The sequence below is a fragment of the Miscanthus floridulus genome, chromosome 5 (genome assembly GCF_019320115.1).
Source record: "Miscanthus floridulus cultivar M001 chromosome 5, ASM1932011v1, whole genome shotgun sequence".
Taxonomy (NCBI): Eukaryota; Viridiplantae; Streptophyta; class Magnoliopsida; order Poales; family Poaceae; genus Miscanthus; species Miscanthus floridulus.
The window spans coordinates 141,192,819-141,218,447 of record NC_089584.1 but is presented as its reverse complement, the minus strand read 5'-3'; the positions used below and the strand labels follow the sequence as shown (position 1 = coordinate 141,218,447).

Below are 25,629 nucleotides of genomic sequence, written 5' to 3'. Positions count from 1 at the left end.
TTCCCCTCCATATCTCTTTGTAATATTCCCTAGTGGAATAAGCCACTTCATGGGAGTTTTGAGAACATCTATCCTCCTCATCTCCGTCATGTTAGAGGTGGGCGGATTGCTCGTAGCCATGGTGGCCAATGAGGGTCTCCTCCAAATCGATGTTGTGAGTACTTCAATAAAGCCCTACTACTCTCCCGTGCTTCCTCCTTTCTCACTCCCTGGCAGTCTGGGCGGCATGGTGCCGCTCTCATCCAGATTGAGTGAAGGTGGAGGCGTGGACAACAACAGCTTCAGCAACACTGGCGACCTCGACCCGCCACACGCAGACATGGCAGAGCAGCTGTCCTCATCGTCCCTGTGTCCGAGCCTGCTGCGCAACCTGGACTGTTGGATTTCCATCTGGATCTACAGCGTCTAGGCTATGCTCGCGGCTAGGGGCAATGACGGTGGGGAGGTCGAGGCGTCACCAAGAAAGGGCGAGGAGGACAAACATGACCTTGGCGACGGCGCGCCACCCGAGTGGGCACTGCATCTCATCATGATAGAGGCGTACGCAGGAATCCTCCGCCTCGCCAACTGAAGATGGCACCTCGATGGAGGCTAGCAGGACCTCCACTAGACCCAGGCCAAACCAGGTGGCCTTGCGGACCACCATGACGACTACGGCGCCGGGGCGGCGGTCCTCCCCTATGGAGTCGTCTATGTGTTGCTCACTGCCGTTCGAACGCCCAACTAGGGCAGACCAAAGGGAAGCCACCGGGCTTCCTTCCTCCAACGCGGTTGGGCCAGTGCGGACACCGGTGCAGGTGCAGCAGGGTGCTGGTTCCTTGGCCCTCTTCCCCAGCGACGACGACATGCTCGGTGGTAGCCCCATTTTCGCCGTGCGAGGCGCTCCTGGAAGCGGTTGGGTTCAAATGCGGATGGGAGAGGACGGTTGCACTTCAGATGTGGTGTACAACCTGTCTACATGGCCAATCCTGAGCCTCTTCCTTCGAGTGGTCCACGAGGTGGTGTCGCGTGAACCTGTGCATCATGCACGAGCCCACGACCTGTGCTTTGGGGCCTGCCAAGGCAACGTGTTCTACATGCAAGAGCGAGTGTTGTACTCCTTCGACCTCCCACGGTAATATATGCCATGTTCCAATTTGAATGTCGTGTCAAGCATGCAGAGCACGCTCATGGTTCTGACGCCGGGTGTGTTCAATAGGGACGACAAGTCTTTCATCTTTGTCAGTCTGCTTTTCTCTTTTTCTGCGGATATGAAAGTGGTAAAGCAGCGATCAGTGTTCGGGTTGACCGCCAACGACAGTTGATGCTGGTCCTCAGATTTGACACTAATGGCTTGGACCCATTCTCTTGAGCCTGGTGAAGCATCCATTCTATCTAGGGCTCAAGGCTAATTATCCTCGAGAACATAGGCTGATCAGACAGTCGAGGGGAGCGTCGACTATGCTATCAAAGTGCGAGAACGAGGACCCTCGATGCTTCTATCAAAGCCACTTCTCGCGGGCCCTATGGTGCTGAGGGGCCCGCGCCCCCGACAGAAGCATCACCCATTCCTTCAGAAGCAGTTCAGCAATAGCTTTATCTCATATGTGCTCTGTAATCTGGAAATTCTTTTCCAACGCTGGTGTAACGTGCGTTAACGTTATATATTAAAAGTTGTTGTTGTAAAAACAAATCAACGCCGCTCATGTCTCTTGCGACGGACGGACCTGTCACCTGTGCAGACGCGCATGTACCCACTCTCTCAGCCTATTCGCTTGTTGGTTTTAGCCAGGGCTTATCAGTTAGTCAACAGTATTTTCCTCTCACAACAAACCAGCACCAGCCAGGTTAAAGGCTAGAAACCAACCAACCAACAAACCAGCACCAAACATGTTGTCTGATAAGAGACCGTCCGGCCATGAAGCTAGACTGAACTGCCATGGGACTGACATGTCAGTGGTGAGCGTTCGCCATGTTACAATCAGGCACGCCGTTGTAGACAGACAAAGCCGCATGTTCTCATCCCCTTCTCTCATCTCCACTCGTCGACCCCTCGAGCTCCCTTCAGCCCCGGATTCTGGAACGCCGAGGCCGAGCAGTCGCATGGTAGAAGAGAAACAGGGCTTTCGGGTCCCCGCCAGAGCTTCTTGGTGAGTGCGAGAATTCGGGACCGGGAAAGCCATCCTCGAGGAGACATCAGGCGTGGATGGGTTGCCTAGAGAGCTTTGCCTCGAGATCTTCTACCTCCTGGATCACCGGTCCCTCGCCTCTGCTCCCCAACGTTTGACGCCTCCTCAAAACCGTCGCATTCCAATATGGAATTGGAAGCGCAATTTCAGTTTCTCTGCAATTCTGAACTTCCTGTGGTCTGAATTCTTAATGTCCAATTTAAGACGGACCCATAACTAACAAATCATGGTGTTTGGTTTCCTTTGACAATTCAGATTTTGATTGTGTATCTCTGTAGACTTCTTCCAAGTCTAATCTTATATTCTCAAATAGGATCAGTCGTGTGTGTGTGTGTATATATATATATATATATATATATATATATAGTGTTGTGTTGTGTACATGCTGCTGAAGCCTGAAAACGTTCCAGGCGTTGCATCGACTGATAGCTAGCTCATACAGTAGTTGACACTACCAGCAGTGCAGATAGCATGTACTAGAACGAACGGTAGCGATCTCTCGTTCGTTCTCGTGAGTTACGCATACCAATAACTGCGACGATGTATGCTGCTCCCGGTTGGCTCAGTTTGCAGGAAATGGAGGGCGTTGACCTCTGATGATGAACTGTGGCGCAAGCTGTTCAACGACAGGTGGGGAGCGGACGCCGCAGCGTTCTACGCGCCGGAGGGCTCCAAGTCTTGGAAGGACGTCTTCGTCGTGCAGGACCGATCTCATCGATCTGTTCCCAAGTTCTGATGTTGCCAATTAGCAATGACCTCATGCTACAGTTGTCGAGCAACAGTTCAGCCGCTCAGGCACAGGCAGGTCCTGCATCTCCCTGTGTCCAGTAAGAAGACTCAAATCTAAAATGGGTAACAAGAGACTCAAAATCAGCCTCCAATAGAATATCTATAAGGAAGACCTATTTTGGGTTGCCTGAGAGGCACAACCCAAATATGAGTATCCTCTCTCCTGGAAATCCATTTGCAGAAAGAATTCTCTTTTGGGTCTCGTTGTTGGAGAAGATGCCGAAAAGGTAACCTTTTGCTTGTAACGCTACCTAAAAAATAAATAGGTCTTATATTTTAGGTGTTATTGTTGGAGATAGCCTACCAAAGGTATCAGGATCATCAGGGAAGGGAAGGACGACTACTACCTGATCTACATCTACCAGGGCGAGATCTAGGGGTACCTGGGCTACCGCCAGGACAAGGACACGGATGTCGATTGCGGCAAGAACGCGCCGTGGTAGGACGCCTCCTGCCGTGGACAAGCATCGGCAGATATCGGACGCCAAATGTGTTAAGAAGGCCTGAACATGTGCTACCCTTGTGCCCTTGATCATCAGCACATTGTTCCACGCTTGTATGACTCTTGTTAATTTGCATAGCTCGTGCATAGTGTTGTGTGTATAGTGTCTCACCATCAATTCATGTAAATTGAAACTTGAAAATCATGTTTACATCTACCTGAAATTATAATTCAAGTACGGTCGTTGAGAGAGCAAACCTCCACTTTTCTGTTTCTGGCAGAGCCTTTCGGCTCTCGAACCTGTCAGGAGCAACTGCGACTGCTTGGACTCGCCAACTCTTTCTCCTCTCGTCCTGCAATTAAGCAGTCAAAACCAAATACATGTGGCAAAGATATTGGGTTTTGAGAAGAAAAGGTAAATAACAAGGCTAAAAAATCTCTTTCTCCTCTCGTGCTGCAATTAAGCAGTCAAAACAAAATACATGTGGCAAAGATATTGGGTTTTGAGAAGAAAAGGTAAAAAACAAGGCTAAAAAATCTACGTAAGCAATTTAAAATTCTATCAGTTCGGACATAACAAAGGAGATGTTACCTTGCTTATGAGATTGAATATGAACCTATTAGATCAGAGAATACAAAATGTTGGGGAACTCAGCAACAAGTAAAAAGAAGTGTACACTTAAATAAGAGTAGTTAGCTACCCAAATTTGTTGGTGACTTTGTCAATAGTTCAATATCGAGATTTGTCGGCTCGGTCTTTTGGAGGTGTTCATTAGAAGTAGAATGTATGTGAACATGTTTATAGAGGTGAGCATGTGTGGAACGTATGAATGTCAGTATGTTAGAGGGTGTCCAAATCACACACCAGCAAGGTTAGTACGCCCAAAGGGGTTGCAAAACAACCTGCATGCAGCAAGAACGTGAGCGTGATCAACGAAACCGATCGAGAGACCGGTTAGGCTGATGCTAAGCCTGTTCTTGGCTGAAAATACTCTCAAGAAGACATGTCGGGTCGCGGAGGAGCACGTGGAGGATGCCCTAGGACCAGCAAGGTCGCCTAGGATGCCGACAAATCTCGCGCGGAAGACGTGCCAAACAGTAGGATGGGTTGGAAAAGGGTTAAAAGAGTTGGTAAACTGATTTTGTGTCGATTGAATAGTTGGTAACTCGGTCATGTACCCCTTATTTTTTAAGGAGTAGGGTGGTTGTATTCCGTTGAAAAATCAATGTAGTACTATTATTATGTCACTTTATAGTGTTTTTTTTTAAATTGGGCCAAAACTAATCATACAACAACAACAACAAAAGCATGTCAGTCCCAAACAAGTTGGATAGACTAAAACTAATCATAGGTCTCGGTCTCTTAAAATTGGCATGGGCCCAATTTAAGTGTCATAACTGAGTTGGGCGGATGTCCCGATTGGCTAAGAGAGAGAGTCAGCCGATATAGATACCTAGGCCCTGTTCGGCTTACCCCATATTTGGCTTGTTCGGCTTCTTTTTTTAGCCAGAACAGTATTTTTCTCTTACAACAATTCAGCCAGAACAGTGTTTTTCAACCAGTTTTAACCAATTTTCAGACCAGCGAACGGGGCCCTAATTGGCAAACAAGCCGATATGTGGTCAGCCGATAGGTGTGATTCGCCCGGCTCACCGGCTTCTTGGCCACCAACACATATATGACATGCATAATTTGTTTTTCATGCGTAATTGGTTGGAGATGCCTACAATTCACCCTGGGACATTTTGGGTGTCAACAGATTCATAAAGAAAAAACAATTGTGTTAAATAAATGACTTGTCATGTCATGTCCAGGAGTGTCATGACCCAAAGCGGCCCCAAACGGACTGGGCCGGCCCAAATTCCACCTGTACGGTTCTTCTTTTTTCTTTTTTTCTTTTTTGTTCGAACTTTGAAAAGCAACTCACCAGTGCTGCAGTGCACGCATGTGTACAGTACAGACAGTCACAAAACATGCATGCAGATTGCAGAGACATGGTCCCAAGTGTCGTCAGCTCGTACTACGTTCTACCATGGCACAGCGAGAAAAGTCAAGTCCACTTGTCCTACGCACACGGCTGGAAGCCGAGGAGAAGACGAGAGGCTGCAGCTGCTTGTCCTCCACCTGTGCGCTGCACCTGGGCCAGAGTTTCAGACAAACCACCTTCCTCCTGGAGTCCACATGGCGAATGCCAAAATTCAGGTCCTGCTTGGCTTCCATGATTTTGTATGTTATTTGGTTTGCTATAAAAACTTACCAACCTCTTATTTTTAACTTGCTAAATCTATGGTAATTTTTTGTCTATTTTTTGCATGCCAAATCTTTTGCAGGGTAAATTTTAGTCGCAAATCAATCAGACCCTCACAATTCTACTACCTTCGTCCGAAGAAGAGTGTAATAATAGTCCTACTCGATATCAATCATCTCATCTAAAGTTTGATCGAACTTATATAAACAAAGCATCATTATTTATGTATAAATATCACTACTACAGGAATCTCAACCGTGACGGGAAAAAAGGGTTAACCAAGGCAGTTCTGCCTCGGACGAAAGGTCATGGTTAATCGTGGCCTTAACCGAGGCGGCCGTTTCTGAGCCCACCGGCGAGCCTAATCCCAGCCCCAGAGCCAGATCCACACCCATGCCACTGTCGGTCGGCCACCCTCCCTGTTCCCATCCCGGCGTCGTCCAGATCTGCCCCTGCTCCATAGTCCCACCATCGAATCTACCTCTGCTCCATCGGATCTGACTCTGCTCCACTGGATCTACAAAAGGGGAGAGTGAGGGAGATGAACAAGGGAAGAGATGAAGAGGGGAGATGAATAGGTGGATCTCCAAACCTGCGGATCTGCTCCAAACCTCCGGATCGAGCTTGCCGCCGCGCCCCTGCCCTTGCTCCTTGCGCCTAGGCCTGGCCCGTGTGCCACTGAGCCGCGCTCGCCACCCCGTGCATCTAGCCTTGCGGCCCCGCGCCGCTCGCCACCGCGCCGCCTCGCGCCAAGGCCACCGCGTCCCCGCAACGCACTGCGCGTCTGAGAGAGGGAGTGCTGGAGAGAGAGAGGGAGTGCTGGAGAGAGGGAGGGAGGTGCCGGGAGAGAGAGGGAGGGAGTGTTGGGAGAGAGGGAGGGAGGGACCACCGGGAGAGAGAGAGGGAGGGAGCGCCGCGTGCGTTACGGGAGGGAGGAAGTGGAAAGAGAAGTGGATGAGCGGGTGCGGCTGGGAGAGATGCTTGGGGAGAGTGAGCAACGAACCCTATGTCTTGGTTATATATGTGCCCGGTAGAATAATAGAAATGGACTTTGCTGGGGCTAGGAGCTGAGCCACTATTTATCGAGGCAGGCCTTATAATGTGACCACCTCGGTTAATGTATTAATCGAGACGGTTGCGTTAGGATGACCGCCTCGGTTAATAAATATTAACCGAGACGGTCGCGTTAGATTGCCCGCCTCGGTTAATAGATTTTCAGAGACGGTTGACTGTGACCGCCTCGGTTAATAAAAAGTGACCGCCTCGGTTAATCCCAGACATTAACCGAGGTGGTTTAAAAGTCCGCCCGCCTCCGAGGCCTAAATGGAAACGCTGTGCAAAAGATTTTCTGTAGTAGTGTATATTTTATGATGAATATAATAATAGCTATTTAGTATTATAAATATTGACACTTTTTTATAAAGTTGGTTTGATTTAAGATGATTTGACTTGACAACATTCTCGAATAGCATTCCTTTTTTTTGGATGGAGGAAGTACTACACAAGATTGCAACTGTGTTGCATTTCATGGCACAGACATGCGATTAAGTAGATTGTATTGTATGGTTCAGTTTCACAACGTGTCAACGTAGACCCACAGATCGAGTTTATGTCATTTCTTCCATGCATAGAGACTGAAATAATTCTGAACAGCATTCGTACAGACAGTCAGACACAATGGACCGTCCGCCGGCCGGCAGGGCCAGCATCAGATCAGACCAACAACGACAACTCAAAACGAAGAATCAACTCACACACAATTTAATGAAGGAATGAAAAAAATAACGGACGTCCAAATTATTAACACAATCATCAGTTTGGCTACGGATTGAGAGTCGAGCCAAATTTTGTCGATCTTGACCGGAGTCGAAGCTGCTGGTTTGCATTCATGCATGCTAGGTGAGCTCGCTCGCTCGGTGTGCATGCCTCCGTAGCTAGCAGCAGCGAGACTAGCACGAGCTGGGCGCGCCCCGGATGTTGCACCTGGAAGGGATGGCCATGGCGCAGCCGGCGTAGGGCGTGCTCCTGAGCGTACCCCAGTAGTTGCGGCAGACGCAACCGAAGTCGGCGTATCTCAGGGCGTTGCAGCAGCCCTGGCTTGGCGTTGCCCCGCCACCCCACCACCAGCTCGAGCAGGCGGACTTGCAATGGTGCATCACCGCGCCAGCGTCGACGTTGCACGTCCCAGCCTCGGCCGCCGCGACCAGAAGCGCGATCGCCAGTGCGATGCTGATCACCTCCTTCCTTGCGGCCATCGTCGGATCGATCGATATGATGTCTTTGGACTATCGGCTAGGTTGTAGCTAGGCAGCGCTCACAGTGTGGTGTGTCTACGAAGCCTGCAGCACTTGTGATCCGTGTCGTTGCGTGTCACGATCGACGAAGGAGGGCGTATATATAGCGCGGGGAAACGAGATGACAGCGTGGCCAGCGCCGTGCATGCATGTGCAAATGTGCTCGCGCGCGCGCGAGCAAATCGCCAACTCTTCGTCGGGGTCTCATCGGTTCGAGGTCAACGGCCAGACCGCCGCAGCAAGTAGCCGCCGCTGCTCGACCTGTGGGCTGTGGAGACGATACTACTACACGGCGAAGAATGTGCGCAAAAGTACGCGTACGTCGACGTGGTCAGCGGCGGCGGCTGACGGGCTGGCGGGCGCCGTTGTAGCAGCCTTAAATTATACGTATATGTACTTTGTAGGCGTACGTAGAACGAGTTTAATACGGTTGACTAAGGACGTGATCGGTTAGGAATTGGGAATATTGGATGCTTCTGTTAGATTGATCTCTAACCTAACTGGACCTAACGGTTCGGTTAGGCCTTTGATTCACGGCCTGATCGGGTGCCCACCTCATCATGGCTGGAGGGCCCCTGTCACCTGCGCTATAAAAAGAGGTGGAGGCCGACGGCTCTTATCACGAGGTTGACCTGAGCCGAGCCCCCCACCGACATCTAAACCCTAATCCGATAAGAGAGGGGCGCAGCCAGTGACGGAAAGCCACCAGCCGCGCCACCGGCTCCATCGACGACGACGTCTTCATCGCCCTCTTCACCGACCGTCGCTGCCCGTACGCAGACATCACCAACGAACCCGATGGCATCCGCTGAACCTTCCCCCTCTGCGGTGTCAGGTTCGGCACCTTCTCCCTTCCCTCTCTGTCTCTCGTTCTACATGCTCTAGTAGGCGTTCTAGGTTCAATGATGCTATTCAAAAGCCAGTAGCCCCTCGGATCTATCCCTAGTACGATTCACAGATCCTAACAATGGTACCAGAGCGAGGTTTAGGTATAGATCTAGCTTATCAGTTTAGATCCTTTCGAATCTGAGAAAAGAAGGGGTCTCGGAAGAAAGCCGAACCCTAACCCTAACTGGGTTAAAGAAAGAAGAAGGAGGGCTCGGATTCACGTTTAAACCGAACTCTAAAACCCGCAATCAATTCGGGAAAAAGAACAACAGTAAAACCCTAACCCTAACTTTGATCCCCTTCCCAAATCGGTTGAATCCGAGCACCAACAGAGAAGCAAAGCCAAAGGGGAAGAAGGGGAAGGGGTGGCCTACCTCGCCACTGCGCAGCGATACTGCCTCGTCGGCACGCAGGGAAAAGAACGCCGAGCCGGGGCGCTGCTCGCCGGGCTCTGGCCAAGGGGGCGCCGCAGCCAGGCCGCTCGACGGCGGCGCGCTCACCCGTCGGGGAACGCGCACGCTGGCGAGGGGGCCGGCGACGGCGCCATCGCTCCACCGTCGTCGCTCTCGGTTGCTCGCTCGGTACTGCTGTGCTGAGGAGAGAAGAGAGAGCAGCGAAGAGAGAGAGAGGAAAGAGCCGAATGGCCTCTAGGGTTTCCTCTGGGGCGCGCGGCGTCGGGTTTTTTATTCCGAGCGAAACGCGCGCGTGGCCGTTGGATCTGGACGGACGGCCGAGATAGAGCGGGCCAACTCGTGGCCCAGGCAGGCGCGCGCGGCCAAGCGACTTTGCCGGCCCAGGCCCAGGTTGCGGCCTGGGTGAGGCCAGGCGCCGCACAGAGGTGTGGGCCGAGCCGAATTGCCGGTTTTGGGCCCAGTAACAGTAAAGAAAGAGCCCGGTTTCATATTTTTCTTTTTCCAGCAAAATTGAAAAATGGAAATTGGCTCAAAAGAAAATAGAAAAAGTATTTTTCCCTGTGGGTAAAATTCAAGAAAATGAGTTCATTTATTCCGCTGCATATTTAAAGATGTTATTTTCATTATTAAATTCGAACCAACGGGAGAATTTAATTTTGAAAATGATATGTTTTAATTGATCATAATATTGTTATTATTCTGACCAACGTTGATTAATGGCAATATTATGATGTTTTGTCATGCATTAATTCTATTTCTATCCAATGGTGATGTAGAATTAGTGTATAGAGCAATTGTATGTTTTAATTTTGACCAACGTTGAAACTAAGGCATGCAATTGTTATTGTTATTATTTATGTTCTCACTCTATTTGAGTTGTGTTTTCAGACGGATACAACTTGATGAGTTGTATCAAAGAGATGCCCACTCTCAAAGGTGATAACTATATTGAGTGGAAGAAAAAGATCGACCTGGCCTTCATCTTGGCTGAGGTGGACTGGGTAGTCACCACACTGTATCCCACAGAGCCTGTGGCACCGGTGAGGGAGACAAACGAGGCTAATGCCGCATGGACAACCAGAGAGAGGGATTTTGCATCCCAAAGAATATCCTATGACCTTGAGCATAGGAAGTATGTCACTGTCAATAAGAAGTGTTTGGCTGTGATAAAGAACACGATTGAGCCTGTAATTGTGGGCTCAATCCCAGAGTGTGACACCGTCACCGAGTATCTCGAAAGAATAAAGAGTCAGTTCACTGGCTCTTCAAAGATATATACTACCCAGCTGATAAAGCAGCTGGTAACAGAGAGGTACTCAGGTAATGGTGGCATTAGAGAGCACATACTAAGGATGAGCAATTTGGCATCCAAGCTAAAACCAATGGATCTGGCTCTCAAGGATGAGTTCCTTATCCATCTGATTTTTGCTTCCTTGCCAAAAGAGTTTGACACTTTTGTTGTCAACTACAACATACAGCCCGAGAAATGAGACATGGAGAGGCTCATGGCTATGTGTGTGCAAGAAGAGAAGAGAATGAAAGTTGCCAATGGTGGCTCTATCAATTATTTGAAAGACAATAAGAAAAAGAATCATAATGCTAACTTCTCCTGAAAGTCAAAGAAAAAGGGTCCCATGCTGCATCAGCCTCAGCAAAACAAGTTTATAGTAGAGAAAGATCAATGTCTCTACTGCAAGAAGATAGGACATTATAAGAAAGATTGTCCCGATTACCTAAAGATGATCATGGCAAAGAAAGGTGAGAACATTATTACGTTCATAAATGAATCCCTGTATGTACAGTATTTGAAATCTACTTGGTGGATTGACTCAGGTGCAACTGTTTATGTTGCTAATTCTTTATAGGGATTCCGTTCGACGAGGACTACGCAAAGAAGCGAAAGACACGTTAAAGTCGCAAATGGAGTCCGAGCAGAAGTTGAAGTCGTTGGCGATCTTTCTCTAGAGCTTGCTGATGATTTCAAACTTATACTTAGAGATGTTCTATATGTTCCCTCGTTACAGAGAAACTTGATTAGTGTTTCATGTTTGGACAACGATGGATATGATTGCCATTTTGAAAATGACAAATGTAAGATAACATTTAATGATGCATGTGTTGGTCTTGCTATCTTACAAAATAAGCTTTATTTGTTATCACTACGTGATGATGAGAATGTTGTATGCGATGATGGGAACGTTGCGTGCGACAATGTGAATATATCCTCGTCTATGGATGTAAACAGAGAACAAAAGAGAGCTCATGATGCGTTGTCGAAATTATGGCACTGTTGTTTAGGCCATATTTCGAGAGAGAGAATAGAAAGACTAGTTAAGAATGATATTCTTCCTCCATTAGAGCTCTAAGATTTAGAACAATGCAGAGATTGCATAAAAGGAAAGTATGTAAAGAAAATTAAGAAAGATGTCAAATGAAGCGCAGGAATTCTACAGATTATTCACACAGACATATGTGGTCCCTTTCCTGTAAAGAGTGTGGATGGTTATGATTCGTTCATAACATTCACAGATGATTACTCCCATTATGGCTATATTTATCCAATCAAAGAAAGAACAGAAGCATTGGATAAATTTAAGATATTTAAGGCAGAAGTTAAAAACCAACACAATTTAAAGATTAAGATAGTCAGGTCCGACCATGGGGGGAGTACTATGGTCGGCATACCCCATATGACCAAGTTCCTGGACCTTTTGCAAGGTTCTTACAGGAGAATGGCATAGTAGCCCAATATTCTACACCGTGCGAACCTCAGCAGAATGGAGTAGCTGAAAGGCACAATCGTACCCTGATGGATATGGTGCGCAGTATGATACGTTACTCCACCTTACCGATGAGCCTATGGATGGAGACGTTAAAAACCGCCATTCATATTCTCAATAGAGTACCAAGTAAGTCGGTGCCTAAAACATCGTATGAGTTGTGAACAGGAAGAGTACCCTCACTAAACCACTTACGTGTGTGGGGAAGTCCTATTAAGGCTAAAGTATTTAATCCAAACATTGGGAAGTTAGATCCCAAAACAGTAAGTTGCCATTTCATTTGGTACCTAGAAAAGTCAAAAGGTTTTTGTTTCTACTGTCCAGATAGACATACAAAGTTTGTGGAAACGAGACACGCTGTCTTCCTAGAGGATGAATTGATGAAGGGGAGCATGGTAGCTCGAGAAATTGACCTTGAAGAGAAGCGGGTGTATGAGCCCACTCCGATGATTCATGAGCCATTTTTCTCACTACCTGCTGTCGCTGCACCGACAGTACAAGATACTATGGTGCCAGCACCTGTTGTTATTCCACCTGTGGCAATAATGAATGATGATGAGGAACCTTTTCTTTAGGATCCTATAGAACCAATTGCCACACATGAGGGGGAGCAACAACAGCCTCAAACATAAGATGTGCCAAATGTGGAGGCCCCTAGAAGGTCTCAAAGAGTTAGAAAATCAGCTATTCCAGCTGATTATGAAGTGTACAACACTGAGTAATTTCAAATGGAGGATGATCCCACCTCATTTGAAAAAGTCATGAGAAGTGATCATTCATCAAAGTGGCTTGAGGCCATGGAAGATGAAATAAAATCTATGAATGCCAATAAGGTTTAGGATTTGGAGATAATTCCTAAAGGAGCCAAAACGGTAGGCTGTAAATGGGTCTACAAAACAAAACTTAACTCTCAAGGGAATATAGAGAGATATAAAGCCCGACTTGTGGCAAAAGGCTTTACGCAAAGAGAAGGGATTGATTACAATGAGACATTTTCTCCAGTCTCATGTAAGGATTCCTTCAGAATTATAATGGCATTAGTGGCACATTACGATTTAGAATTACATCAGATGGATGTAAAGACAACATTTCTCAATGGAGACTTGGAGGAAAATGTTTACATGGCACAACCGAAAGGTTTTGTCTTGGAAGGAAAAGAACGAATGGGATGCCGCCTAAAGAAATCCATTTATGGATTAAAACAAGCGTCAAGACAGTGATACTTGAAGTTTGATCAGACAATAAGAAATTTTGGGTTTAAAGAGAATGTAGAGGACAATTGTGTCTATACAAAGTTTAAGAATGGGAAGTTCATCTTCCTTGTCCTATATGTGGATGATATCTTACTTGCTAGTAGTGATGTCAGTCTACTACTGGAGACAAAGAAGTTTTTGTCCTCAAAATTTGATATGAAAGATCTTGGTGAAGCTTCTTTCGTTCTAGGGATCAAGATTCACCGAGATATAAGTAAAGGGGTATTAGAACTGTCACAAAAGGCATACATAGAGAAAATCTTAAAGAAATTTAGTATGCACAACTGTAGTCCCTCACCTGCTCCTATAGTCAAGGCGACAGATATGGGGATTTTCAATGCCCTGGGAACCAATATGAGATCGATCAAATGAAAGCGGTTCCATATGCTTTAGCTGTCGGAAGCTTGCAATATGCTCAAGTATGTACGCTCCCTGACTTGGCATTTGTTACTCGGTTACTTGGCAGATTCCAGAGCAATCCTGGAATAGAACACTGGAAATTAGTAAAGAAAGTCTTACGTTATTTGCAAGGAACGAAATGCCTCATGATGACGTATAGAAGACCTGATTCACTCCATATAGTCGGATATTCATATTCTGATTACGTGGGAGATGATAGAAAATCCATGTCTGGATATGCATTCACTCTCGCAGGGGGAGCTATTTCATGGAAAAGCTCAAAGCAAACCGTCACTACATCGTCCACAATGTATGCCGAGTTTGTAGCGTGTTATGAGACAACATGGCAGGTGAACTGGCTAAAGAAGTTTGTACCTGGTTTGAAGGTGGTTGACGACATCTATAGACCACTTAAGTTATTCTGCGATAATAATCTAGCAGTACAGTATGCTCACAACAATAAGTCAAGTGGTGCTGTCAAACACATTGACATAAAGTATTATGTTGTGAAAGATAAAGTTCAGGATCAAGTCATAAGTCTTGAACATATAAGTATAGTAAAGATGCTCACGGATCCGCTTACAAAAGGCTTACCACCCAATGTGTTTAGAGAACATGTAGCCGGCATAGGTTTAAGGGAAAGCCTATAATTCCTGGACAAAAGAAGGCCCAAAGATAATTATCTATTTCAGAACATAGTAGTATGTTGTAGCTGTTAAATCTATCGGCAATGGACCGTGACGATGAGACATGCTCTATGCGCTAATCTGTAATGGAATGAACAAAAGTAAATGATATGAAAGTGAAAGATGGAAAGAGATCAAGGGGGATATTGTTAGATTGATCTCTAACCTAACTAGACCCAACGGCCCAGTTGGGCCTTTGATTCGCGCCCTGATCGGGGGCGTCCAGCCCACCATGGCTGGAGGGCCCCTGTCACCCTGCGCTATAAAAAGAGGTGGGGGCCGGCGACTCTTATCACGAGGTTGACCTGAGTCGAGCCCCCCACCGACATCTAAACCCTAATTCGATCAGAGAGGGGCGTAGCTAGTTACGGGAAGCCACCAGCCGCGCCGCCCGCTCCATCGACGACGACATCTTCATCGCCCTCTTCACCGACCGTCGCTGCCCGTGCGCAGACATCACCAACAAACCCGATGACGTCCGCTGAACCTTCCCCCTCTGCGGTGTCAGGTTCGACACCTTCTCCCTTCCCTCTCTGTCTCTCGTTCTACATGCTCTAGTAGGCGTTCCAGGTTCAGTGATGCTATTCAAAAGCCAGTAGCCCCTCGGATCTATCCCTAGTACGATACACAGATCCTAACAGCTTCCCCTCTATAGGCTCTACTCTTCTACTACCTCCGTTTTCGTTTACTTGTCACCAAATTTTTACTGTAGCAATTTTGACCATACGTTTTTTCTGCAAAAGATTTTTAGATACATCAAGTTTTCACATATATGATTCTTTATTGAACATACTTCATTAGTGTTATATACATTGAAGTATATAAGATTTTTTTAGAAGAAAAAACAGATGGTCAAATTTGCTACAGTAAAAAGTTGCTGACAAATAAACCCAAACGGAGAGAAGTAATAAGTTTCTGGTTGACTATGATGAGCTGCAGCCTCCGGCAGAGCAAGACACCGTGACTTTGCTCTGCGAAGTCCTTGGCCCCCTATATCCCCCTCACACTCCAACAAATCCAACCATGCTGAGTGATTCTAGCCCCATAAAACACAGCCAAGACCTAGCAATTTTCAGCCCATACGTCACTATCTCCTATTTTTACACTACATTTTTATTATTCCACATCTTACACGATCCTTGCATTAGATTGTCCCGCTCTCTCTACTCCATCTGCCCACAAACATAAGTATTTCTAAGATTTTTAGGATAAATTAACCGAGATGACCAATGCCAGTAATCGCGTTCAGAAAAAATGGCAATAATGATATAAGCGATGATTAATTATGGGGGAGGTGTGGATTATTAGGCTACAAATGCTTACGTTCGTGAGGTGAACGTAGGAGTAGGCCACAAGCCACCCATAGTTTTTTTTTTTCAAACTTGGAAAGCAACAAACCAAGCATCGCATGTTTGCAGAACTACAGAGACAATGCATGCAGAGCCGACTGAGCCGTGGTCCCAAATGTCCGCTCGTACGTTCTGCCCGGCTGCCGCCCCTTCGGCGGTTTTGAGCCCTTCCCCTCGCAGCTTGCACCAGAACCGCTCTGGAGTTTCACGCAAAACCACCTCCCTGCACTTCAATTCTCTGTAGTCCGTATGACACCCAAGATTTTTTTTGTACAGGTAAATACTAGTACTGCTAGTTGCTCACCCTGTTCGCTTATGCTGAAATTTAGCTTATGCTGATACTTATACTAAAATATTGTGAAAAAAAACACGGTTCTATGGCTGAAAAGTAGCCCAAGCAAACGGGGCTGTGGTTTCCGACTTTGTACGTCGCGCAGGGCAAAAACCGGCGTAAATTTCCGACCGGAGGGAGGGAGTACTACAGAAATTATACAGTAAAATCACCACAACTGGAAGAGCGAGAGAGGATAGAATACACTGTGAAAAGGCTTCGAAGTCAACTGAATTCGCTTCAGAATTCTCTTCTATGGTTGGCTTGGCGGTGAACCTGTGCTGCATTCCATGACCCAGACGACTTGCGATTAATTACAGCGTCGACTTCCACAGTTCGACTGTCTCGTCTGATGAGCAGAGGAAGAAGCAGGGAACGCCCAGAAGGATGAAGCTTTGCCGCATGCAGGCATGGATATAAAAAGCAGATCTTGACGCGTCAATTCAGCCGGGACGGCGGACATCTGCACTGTCCCTAAGCTAGCTTACATCAAAAGCCTAACTTAACCCAAAGGAGAGGTAGCAGCAAACACGCTTTTAATCAAAAGGAGCAGAGGGCCTGGTAAAAACCTGGAAAAAGATAAAGGGGCAAAAAGAGAAGAGGAGGAGGAGAAGCTCGCTATGCGTGCCGGGATTCAGAAAATTCGCCAGCTTCCTGGTGCTCCCGTCTTTTGTTTGTTTTTTTCTTTCGTCGTCGTCAATCAAAGCAGTAGATTCCGAAAGGTTCTTAGCTGGCCCAACAAAAAGGCCCATCCGTATATGCGTGCATATACGCTTGTACCAGAAGGCCTGGTCCATCCTGTTTTTTTCTTCTTTCTTCGGCTGCACTCAACATAGCTTTAGGACACTGTGCCTTTGCATTAGCAACAGGGGCAGGGGCTTATTCACTTTGAGTGAACATTATCACTGTCGCTGGTAGCCTGGTACTTGTAATAATTTCACAGCAACTACTGGCCAGTCATCAGTGCGAAGAAATTTGTACTAGAGCAAAGTAATCCTTTCCAGTAAACATGTGTGTTCTTGCAAAGGATTTGAAATAATGGCAAATTATTGTCTTTCAGAAGCGGAGAACCCCGTCGTTTAGCAAGCTTGGCGTCGTGATAACTCATAATAACGTCTACGTGTTCAATCCATGTGGTGAGTAGCAGCAGTGACACACGGAATGACTTGTAGTAAAAGGGAGGTGACATGCACACATAACAGAGCAGAGAAGACGAAAGGGCCCATCGGCCAGCGACTTTTTACGTCCACGGTAACATGACCGACGACCGACCGGTCCAAGTCACGTATTCTTTCTTCCGTTTCAATTACGGTCAGTTTTCCAACGAAAAGCGAGCGTGTCAAGTACACGATTAGACGGGAGGGTTCGGTGTTCGAACACGGCGCCAGCCAGCCACTGGCCCTTTTCCTTCCTCGTCACCGGGCGATGGCGACGGCGGTGGAAAGCTCTCGGCGGCGGGGAAGTAAAAAGCGAGCCGCGCGGGCGCGGCGTGCAGCGCGGGGCGGAACCGCTGGAATCATTGTGGTTTTGCCATTGTTCCGTGCAAAAGCGGGTGGCTTTTGCCGCTTTTTCCCGCTCCCACCATGCGCGGCCGGCCAGGCCTTCCTTGAGAGCCGCGGCTGATCGAGGAGCTGCTCGGCTGCCGGGTGCCGGCCGGGGAGGGGAGTCTGCTGGCGAGCGCGACGACCGGCGCCATCCGCGGGTGTGTGTGTGTGTTCGACAAGGGCACGCGCGCGACAGGCACGCACACACACAACAGACACTCATTGTTTATCATGCGGTGGCAAGGACTTGGTGCCAAAAGCCGGCAACTTTACAGTCGTTACTGGAGATGGAGAGAGAGACGCAGACGGAGACGCTACACAGGCAGAGAGACTTGCTTGAGAGACAGAGAGATATAGGTAACTAATCTGGGCATCTGGCCCAGTGGGCAGTGAGGCAGCGAGCACAGAAAAGAAGAGCATCATCACTGCGCTAGCGCTACGGACACTAGGAACTCGGAAAGCAAGGGGTGGTGCTGGTGGCCTGTGCCGCTGTTCGCCTCTGGCCCTGCACAGCATGCACGGCGCATGAGTGACTCAGTGACTGTGGGTTGCTAGTACTCATTGCCTGCCTGCCTGCCCGGGCTCGGCTCATCAGTAACAGCTGAACGCTAGCTGCTGCTTTGGGCGCTCGCTTTTCCTCGACGGCTTTCTGAAAAGTTTGGGTACGTGTGCCCCCACATTCTCTTCGGCCAAGCCTTTGTGCGCTCGGGCGCTCGGCTATGTATAGAGGAGCAACCCTCTGCTGCCCAATTCCAACTCAGCTTTGACTGCCCTTGCATTGCTTGCTGCTCAGTTCCTTTCCCCCTGTTCCTCCTCCTCTTCTTCTCGCACATCGGCGCCTGCTTCGGCAACTGCGAGCGAGATGGAGGTGAGCCAAGAATGCGTCTTTGTTGTTTTTCTTCTCTTGTTTTTTTTTGTCAGATATCTGCATCCTTTTGCAACAACGAAACTGAACTATAAACCATGTCCTTGCTAACAGAGAAACATGCCATGGCAGTTGGAATATCCTCGTCCTATATAGTAGTAGTTATCTAACGTGAATCTGAAATATACTATGCTCGTAACAGTGTTTGTTTTCTTTTTAAGCAAGCACGTACGTGTCCTACATTCACATACTGTTTTTCTTGCTTCCAAACTTTCAGAGAACAGGATTACACATATTGCATTCTTCAGTCGACGAAGCTTTGTCATGCCGATGATATGTCTGCTTCCTACACTCTAACTATGCACGTACTGTTCAGTCGCACACCAGAGGAGTAAAAAGTTTCGTTTCGTTTTTCTGACAGGCTCAAGACGACTGCAAGTGGCGCCAGATCCCGGCGTTCGGCGACTGGAACCTGTGGGACGACATGCCCGTCACCCAGTACTTCCAGGCAGGGACCTTCTTCTTCGCCGCGCCGGCGGAGAAGGACGACGAGGATCTCTTCAAGGTGCCCCAGTTCCCTGCCAAGCCCTACAGCTACAAGAAGGTGAAAGAACACTGCATTTCTTTCATCGAGTCCGTTAGCAGTTTAGCACTGTTTCATACTATTTTCATTTCAATTTTCACTTCCATACCCAGTCTGCACTAGCTATAACAAAGATACTGACGATTATGTGGTTGATGTGCAGTGCGTTGTTCGAGTGAAGGGGGAGAAAGAAAACGCTGTGCCGGCGAGGAAGGGAGGCAGGAGGCGCTACGTGAACGAGCAGCAGAAGTGGAAGCCCAAGGGAGCTGTGGACGACGACCTGTACAAGATTTCCCCGCAGCTTCTGTGCAGGGTGAAGAAGGCAAGTACCCTGTAATCCCCGTTTGCTCTCAGATCAGTGCGTCTCTTGTTGCACCCACGTGTAGCTAAGTGGGTTTACTTTTTATCTAGTTCTCATCATGTGATTGAAACAAACCTTTATCTAGCCTAAGCTGACCCTTTGTAAGTAGCTTTTGTTAGGATAACACTAGAACAGCTATATTTGTCAAAGATGTGACCTTTTTTTCAAAAGCTTAAGCACTTCATTTCTCACAGCAAGTGGAGCTATATTTTTCCCTAATAAAGCTAGCTGGACTGTAAATTCTAGCAAGATTTAAGGAGAGGATTTTATTCTCATGATCTTTTGTTTTGTGTTGCAGAAGAAGCTGCTGAGGAATTTGCTGGGAGGGTGCCTGGGCCTGAGCTGCATCGCCTGAGAGATGCAGAGCTTTACAAGTTTCTGGGGAGTTTGCTTTGGTTGGTGCTCCGGAGAGTTGTATAGTGTCTACGCTAATATGGAATTAATGGAAACTTACTACTGCTTTTGCACTCGTTTGAATGTAACACTTGCATTCCATCTTTACCGGTGTTGCTTTACTACCTCACTTTTTTTTTACTAGTACATCTTAAAGCAGCTAGGGCAAAGAGCGGTAAAAAAAATCAAACTGGGATTTACAATATTATCTTATCTGATATCGTTAATTTTCTGATTCCGGAACCTACTAGGTACAAAATCAACCTTGATTAACTAATGTCTTCAGCAAGACTTGTTAGGGCAAGTTCAATTATTCAGCGAAGCTCTTGTAAAACTATTCAAGTCCTCGTTGTAATAGACAAGCCATATAACGATTCAACAATAATAGTTGTAGCTAAACTATGTTCCCATTTGTCTTTTCTCTTCTCTCTCCTTATCTCTCACACTTTACTAGGCAACAAACTTGCCACAACCTCTCCTCTCTCTCATCCCCTCCATCCTTCAAGACCTTATCTTGGGCCGATCGACCTAACCTGAGAGTTGAGACTAAAAAGCACTCTATCAGCACATAAGCTGGGTTCATGCTTTTCAGACAACAATAACCATGATACTAGGCACGAGCTACAATTTTTCCCCCCAGAAACCTGACCCAAACACATCCGTCAGTGGCGAGGGCTATAAATTTTGGTCCGATGTGAGGCCCAGGTGAGGTTTGGGCCGGAAAAAATAAACTTTGAGTTTCTCGGCTCGTTTCAACAATGCTACTATGCTAGTGAAAATAAAATAAACCTAGGCTGTAAGTAATTCCAAACATAGTACTCTGGCGCATCGATTCTGTTATAAAACATGGTGGCAGCGGTTAGGACCTTACCCTCTTGGTCTCTCATGATTAACATAGTAGATGAAAGTAGAACACATAGACACAAGAGATAGGGAGACTATTCTTTATTCCTCTAAATATTGGTGATTTACAACATAGAGCTCCCACGTATATATAGTCCTACCAAAGCCTAAGAGTTTGGTAAGAGTCCACATACAAACGGATTAGAATTAGGATTTCTCCTTCTCATTTCCTTCTAAGATAGAGTCCGTATGTTTTACAACACTTCCCCTTGGGCGATTACCACGATATACACATGCCTCATTAAAAACTCCATCCGAAAATCCAGTGGAAAAAAACGATTCTTGGAGAAAAGAGTACGTTACATTCGTTAATTACATTGCACATGTTGTCTCATTAAAAACCTCGTGCGAGAAACCTTCAAGTAAAAACTCACATAGAAAAAAGAGTACAATATTTAATCTTCTTGGTCATATATTCTTCAGAATATTCTATTCTTCATGAATAGATATTTATCTTCATGATAAATGCAAAAACTTCAACATTTTTAGCAAATATGATCTACTTGATCTTGATAATTCTAGTGGTTTAATTACATTCGATGTAGATTCAAACAAATTGCTCCTCCTCATAAAGCCATCCTTTGAACTTTATTGTTCAAACCACACTTTTTCATAAATGTGTGTTTAATAATGGTATGCAGTACCACAATACTATATCTTTCAAAATATTGGCTCGTAATTCTTCTATGAATTATAATATGAGTAAACAAGAACAATATGCTTCATGCATAAATGACTACTTATTAGTTATGCAAACCTAATAAATTTATCCTTCAGAATAATAAATCCTTTTAGAGGATTATGGAGTTAAATAGTTTACAATATTCAATATCTTCTAGATAGTGCATCAAACTTATACTGGAGTTTGAATACTTACAATTCTTCCTTATTGGATTTTCAAATTATATGTTCTACAAATCTTCAGGACTTCGATTGTACCACTAAATAATAAATTCAATCTTACATTTGGCATTTAGGGGATAATTCAATTGCTAAAATCACCATTATTCTTATACCTTCTATGGTATTTAGAGGATATCAACATTTCATTGCTAGCTTTACAATATACACTTCTGAGTATTTGTATGAAACCTTCATGGTGTTTAGAATTGCTTATTTTCTTTCTCTCGGGTCTATATTCACTTCAGGGATTACTGGTGCTTATTCAAGAATCGACTGGTATATCCTTCATGGATTAACTCCTTCAAGGATGTTATCATTTTCGGTGAATAACATTTCTCTTCTATGAAATATATTCTCTACTACATGAGAGATTATTATGTGATATCCATAACGAGATAGTTATTCACTACTAAGTCATTCAATGACTATTTCTTCTAGAACATGCTCTTCTTGAGACTTTAATATTCATTCAAGAATATATTGTACCTTAGACTTCTTAATACTTGGTATGAGATTTATTTTTCATATGTTGCGATTTATATTCTTCAGAAACTATACGGATCTTCATAATCCGTTTATTAACTGCATATTTCATATCCATTTATTTTATTTACCAGAGATATAGCAGAACATTTATTTCTTCTTAGTATGAGATTCAACCTCAATTGCTTTCTTCATTGACCCGATATAATCGCTACAGATGACTTTGCCATTGACTTTTGTTTTTCGGATCCGGGTTCTCATAAGAGAAACATTTATAATTCTAGAGGTAGTATTGTCGACAACTATTATTTTCTCTCAATATTCATACAATATGAGATTATTCTATCTCTTTGTCATTTCCCAAACAAGAGAAAATTTATTGTTCTGTGTACCCAGCACTATGATGCGTGCGCTTAGTGTGTTGGATTTTATCTTCATGATGATCATCTTCATGAGGTGCTTGACCTTCTTCATGAGGTGCTCTCTTTATGAGAATGGAGTAGTTTGTTCTTATTTTATTTTTATTCAACAAGTATACACTAAACTATAACTCACATGCGTCCCGTGGATTTTACCTTGATAGTATACAACATTTAATTTACTACTAGTAAACACAACTTCTGATTTATAACTTTAAGTTACTCCTCTCATTTTCAAAAATATCTAGCATATGCTCCGCTTCATGCTTCACAAGAGTATTAGTCAAACTATTGTTTGATTTAGTGCGTGATATTATTCCTGCTTCAAGCTTCAAGGAATGTTTTCTCTTAAGATAATTCTTCTTCTATGGAAATAATAGTTGGCATTCAACATAGGCTTTCTCTCCCCTTAATGCCAATATTAGATCTTTAATAGCATACTTCAAAAGATATCCCCTATGACGGGTTTAAAATAATTCAAATTTATGTATCTCCAACTACAAGTGGAGGCCCATTCATGTAAGCTATGATGAAATTTTATGGGAAATATTCATGCACATATTTAAATTGGAGGTTATTACACATTAAATGCAGCGAGCTAGAATACATAAAGTGTACCTAAGAATGTTCAGCATTCCTACAAACTCAGGATCTCCCCCTGATTTGCACATATAGTTTAGAAAACTATTTCATTATCTAGCTTCTTTATTGTTTAGCCAAAAAAATGATCCAAATACTCATACCATATATATAAAAAATTAGAACATATACTTCATCATACATATAAAATACGCAACATTCAAATTCACATCGAATTTCTTCTAGAATTTTTTAATTGCCATTAATACAAAATTCCCCAAATGTCTTTTCTTCTTAAATCCCAAATCATTATAAGTGTTTTATCTATCAACTCAATTTTCATTATAATCCATCCCATTCAATTGGGTCACTTCTCTATTTAGCTAATTTCAATTTAAGTAACTCACCCTAATCTTAGGCTACTTGGCCCTAGACTAATTTATTGCTTATCATGCAATCCATTGAAAGCAAGATATTCTTAGTTTAAGGAAAACTATAGACATAGAGTACTAGCTAGCCAATCTAATTACAGGGGAAGTGCAACGTAGCTACTAGCTACAAATATAGCTTCTATGTTAATATTCATGTAGGAGTGGAGATAGTTGCAGCTCGACGAGAGCACAACATAGTGATACACATTCAAGTGTAATATGAAATATTGGTATTCAATCCAACGTAATAGATAACAACTAAATGCAAACCTACAGCTTGCTTGCAATTAGTGCAATGCAGAAAAAGTTAACTCGGCTGAAAAGGACATGACTAGGACTTCAAGTCTCGCTACAAGCACTTAAAGATAGATTTAGGAAGGCTATGCCTACTAAATATATATTATCCACATTTTTTTATGTCTTTACCAAAAATTCCTCCCCCACATGCCATAATTACTTTAGGTAGTAATATGCTTCATGCATCATTACGAATAATCATTTCTAATGATTCATAGAATCCGATCATACTTTTAGTATTTATTGGTTGTGGCATGAAATTCACATATCCAGTGTACTATTTAGTATACAACAACATATTCGGGGTATAGGACATAAACTTCTAGTTTTTGGCTAAAGTATTAAATACTTAGTTTTATAACCTTCATGGTTCATTGAGGCTTCTTTGTGGATAAAATTATTGCAAAAATTATTTAGATAGGCAAAAATAGACAATTATTTATATGTGAAACATATAAATATTATTTATTCCATGCAAGACTGACACATATTACTACAAGTAAGAATTGCAACTAAGAAGATTAAATGCTTCATATTAGTCTTCAAGTTAATAGATTAACCATTAACTCTTTTATGAGTATACGAGAACCACTTAATTCAACGAAAATTAAAACTTAATGCACACCGCCACTACTAATACTTCTAGATAGTAATTGCAAAGACAAAACAAATATGTAAGCACATGATTTAAGCTCTTCTTCAAGAAAAACCCTTAAATATTCTAAATAATATCCATTCTCGCATGTCTTAACTTCTATACATGACAGGCGGTAGCTTCAGGTTTTATTCAATATTTACGATATTGCCTTCAAGGGGTGTAACATATGCGAGCCACATATTCAAAGTTATTGCAACTGACAATATCCTGGTTTATAAAGCTGTCTAAAATTTTTAACTCAATTTCTATTTGAATAATTTCTAATGGTAAATTCAAATACTTCATGTATTAGATTGCTCTTAGATATTCTAAACACAAGAGACATTTCTTCAAGAATATATATTGATAAAATCTTATTACCATCTTGTCTTCTAGACATTCAATACAAAGCTTCAAGCTATTGTTTATAGAGCAACATTATACCTTAATCTATAGGAACACAAGCTTGAAATTCGGCTTTCAATGCAATATGATATTCTATAATGATAATTTGGGATTTTTCTCATGCAGTGAGTCCCACAACGCATTTGTTATTTCTCTCGGCCATGTACTTATTCTAGAGAGTAATCAGTATATATATATATATATATATATATATATATATATATATATATATATATATATATATATCCTAGATTCACTATACTTCAATAATAGCAAAATATCCTACATGAATTTAATAATGACTATAACAAACAATTCTACTATTTAGAGTAATTCCACCTTTAAGGCATGCATATTAACATAAATTGGACCATATGCATATAAGTTTACTACATGTAAACAAGTAGCAAGGTGTAAAAACATAGTGGACGGTTATTCAAAATAATCTTAGAAGCATCCTAGCATTTTTCAGGATTATGGTATATGCAAATTTTTAGAATTAATACCAAGCATTTGTTCATCCCAAAAATTCTTATGCTAGGAAAAATAAATATGAGTCTCTCAAAGGTGATAAGTCTAAGATCTGCAGGATTTAGAGAGCTCATATACCTTATACCATGTTTCTAGTGTAATCATTCAAAATTTTATTCTTGCAAATTACATGGTAGAAAATTCATAATGTGTGATAAATAAATGCATCGAAAAGAGCATACAAATATCAACGCATGGTACGTATACATGAAGATACTATTACATGGTACGTGGATGCGCCGAAGAAGGCGCGC

General features: G+C 44.1%; 2 protein-coding genes and 1 pseudogene across 3 annotated transcripts; 2 read left to right on the top strand and 1 right to left on the bottom strand.

Moving 5' to 3' along the window:
* The first annotated feature begins 911 nt into the window (after positions 1 to 911).
* Positions 912 to 3,489, top strand: LOC136455509 (uncharacterized; annotated as a pseudogene).
* Positions 3,490 to 7,597: 4,108 nt separating this feature from the next.
* Positions 7,598 to 7,903, bottom strand: LOC136455508 (putative lipid-transfer protein DIR1). The gene has a single exon (XM_066455506.1). The coding sequence runs from the start codon at positions 7,901 to 7,903 to the stop codon at positions 7,598 to 7,600; it is 306 nt and encodes a 101-aa protein (XP_066311603.1).
* A 10,371-nt stretch (positions 7,904 to 18,274) lies between these two features.
* LOC136453898 (uncharacterized) lies at positions 18,275 to 19,958 on the top strand. 2 transcript variants are annotated; one of them, XM_066454451.1, is made up of 5 exons: positions 18,275 to 18,453; positions 18,728 to 18,787; positions 18,872 to 19,054; positions 19,197 to 19,355; positions 19,693 to 19,958. In XM_066454451.1, the coding sequence occupies exons 3-5, from the start codon at positions 18,935 to 18,937 to the stop codon at positions 19,747 to 19,749; spliced, it is 336 nt and encodes a 111-aa protein (XP_066310548.1). In that variant the 5' UTR covers positions 18,275 to 18,453; positions 18,728 to 18,787; positions 18,872 to 18,934; the 3' UTR covers positions 19,750 to 19,958. The 2 variants fall into 2 exon arrangements, with proteins under 2 accessions (XP_066310548.1, XP_066310547.1); XM_066454450.1 differs by lacking the exon at positions 18,728 to 18,787 and having other exon boundaries at positions 18,276 to 18,453; positions 19,693 to 19,956.
* Positions 19,959 to 25,629: the final 5,671 nt, after the last annotated feature.

What these genes read in the sequence shown, in the direction of transcription:
- LOC136455508 (XM_066455506.1), bottom strand. Translation starts at nt 7,903, where the DNA reads ATGGCCGCAAGGAAGGAGGTGATCAGCATCGCACTGGCGATCGCGCTT.
- LOC136453898 (XM_066454450.1), top strand. An exon ending in AGCCCTACAGCTACAAGAAG is followed by an intron (nt 19,055 to 19,196) that starts GTGAAAGAACAC and finishes GTTGATGTGCAG; the next exon opens with TGCGTTGTTCGAGTGAAGGG. An exon ending in TTCTGTGCAGGGTGAAGAAG is followed by an intron (nt 19,356 to 19,692) that starts GCAAGTACCCTG and finishes TTTGTGTTGCAG; the next exon opens with AAGAAGCTGCTGAGGAATTT.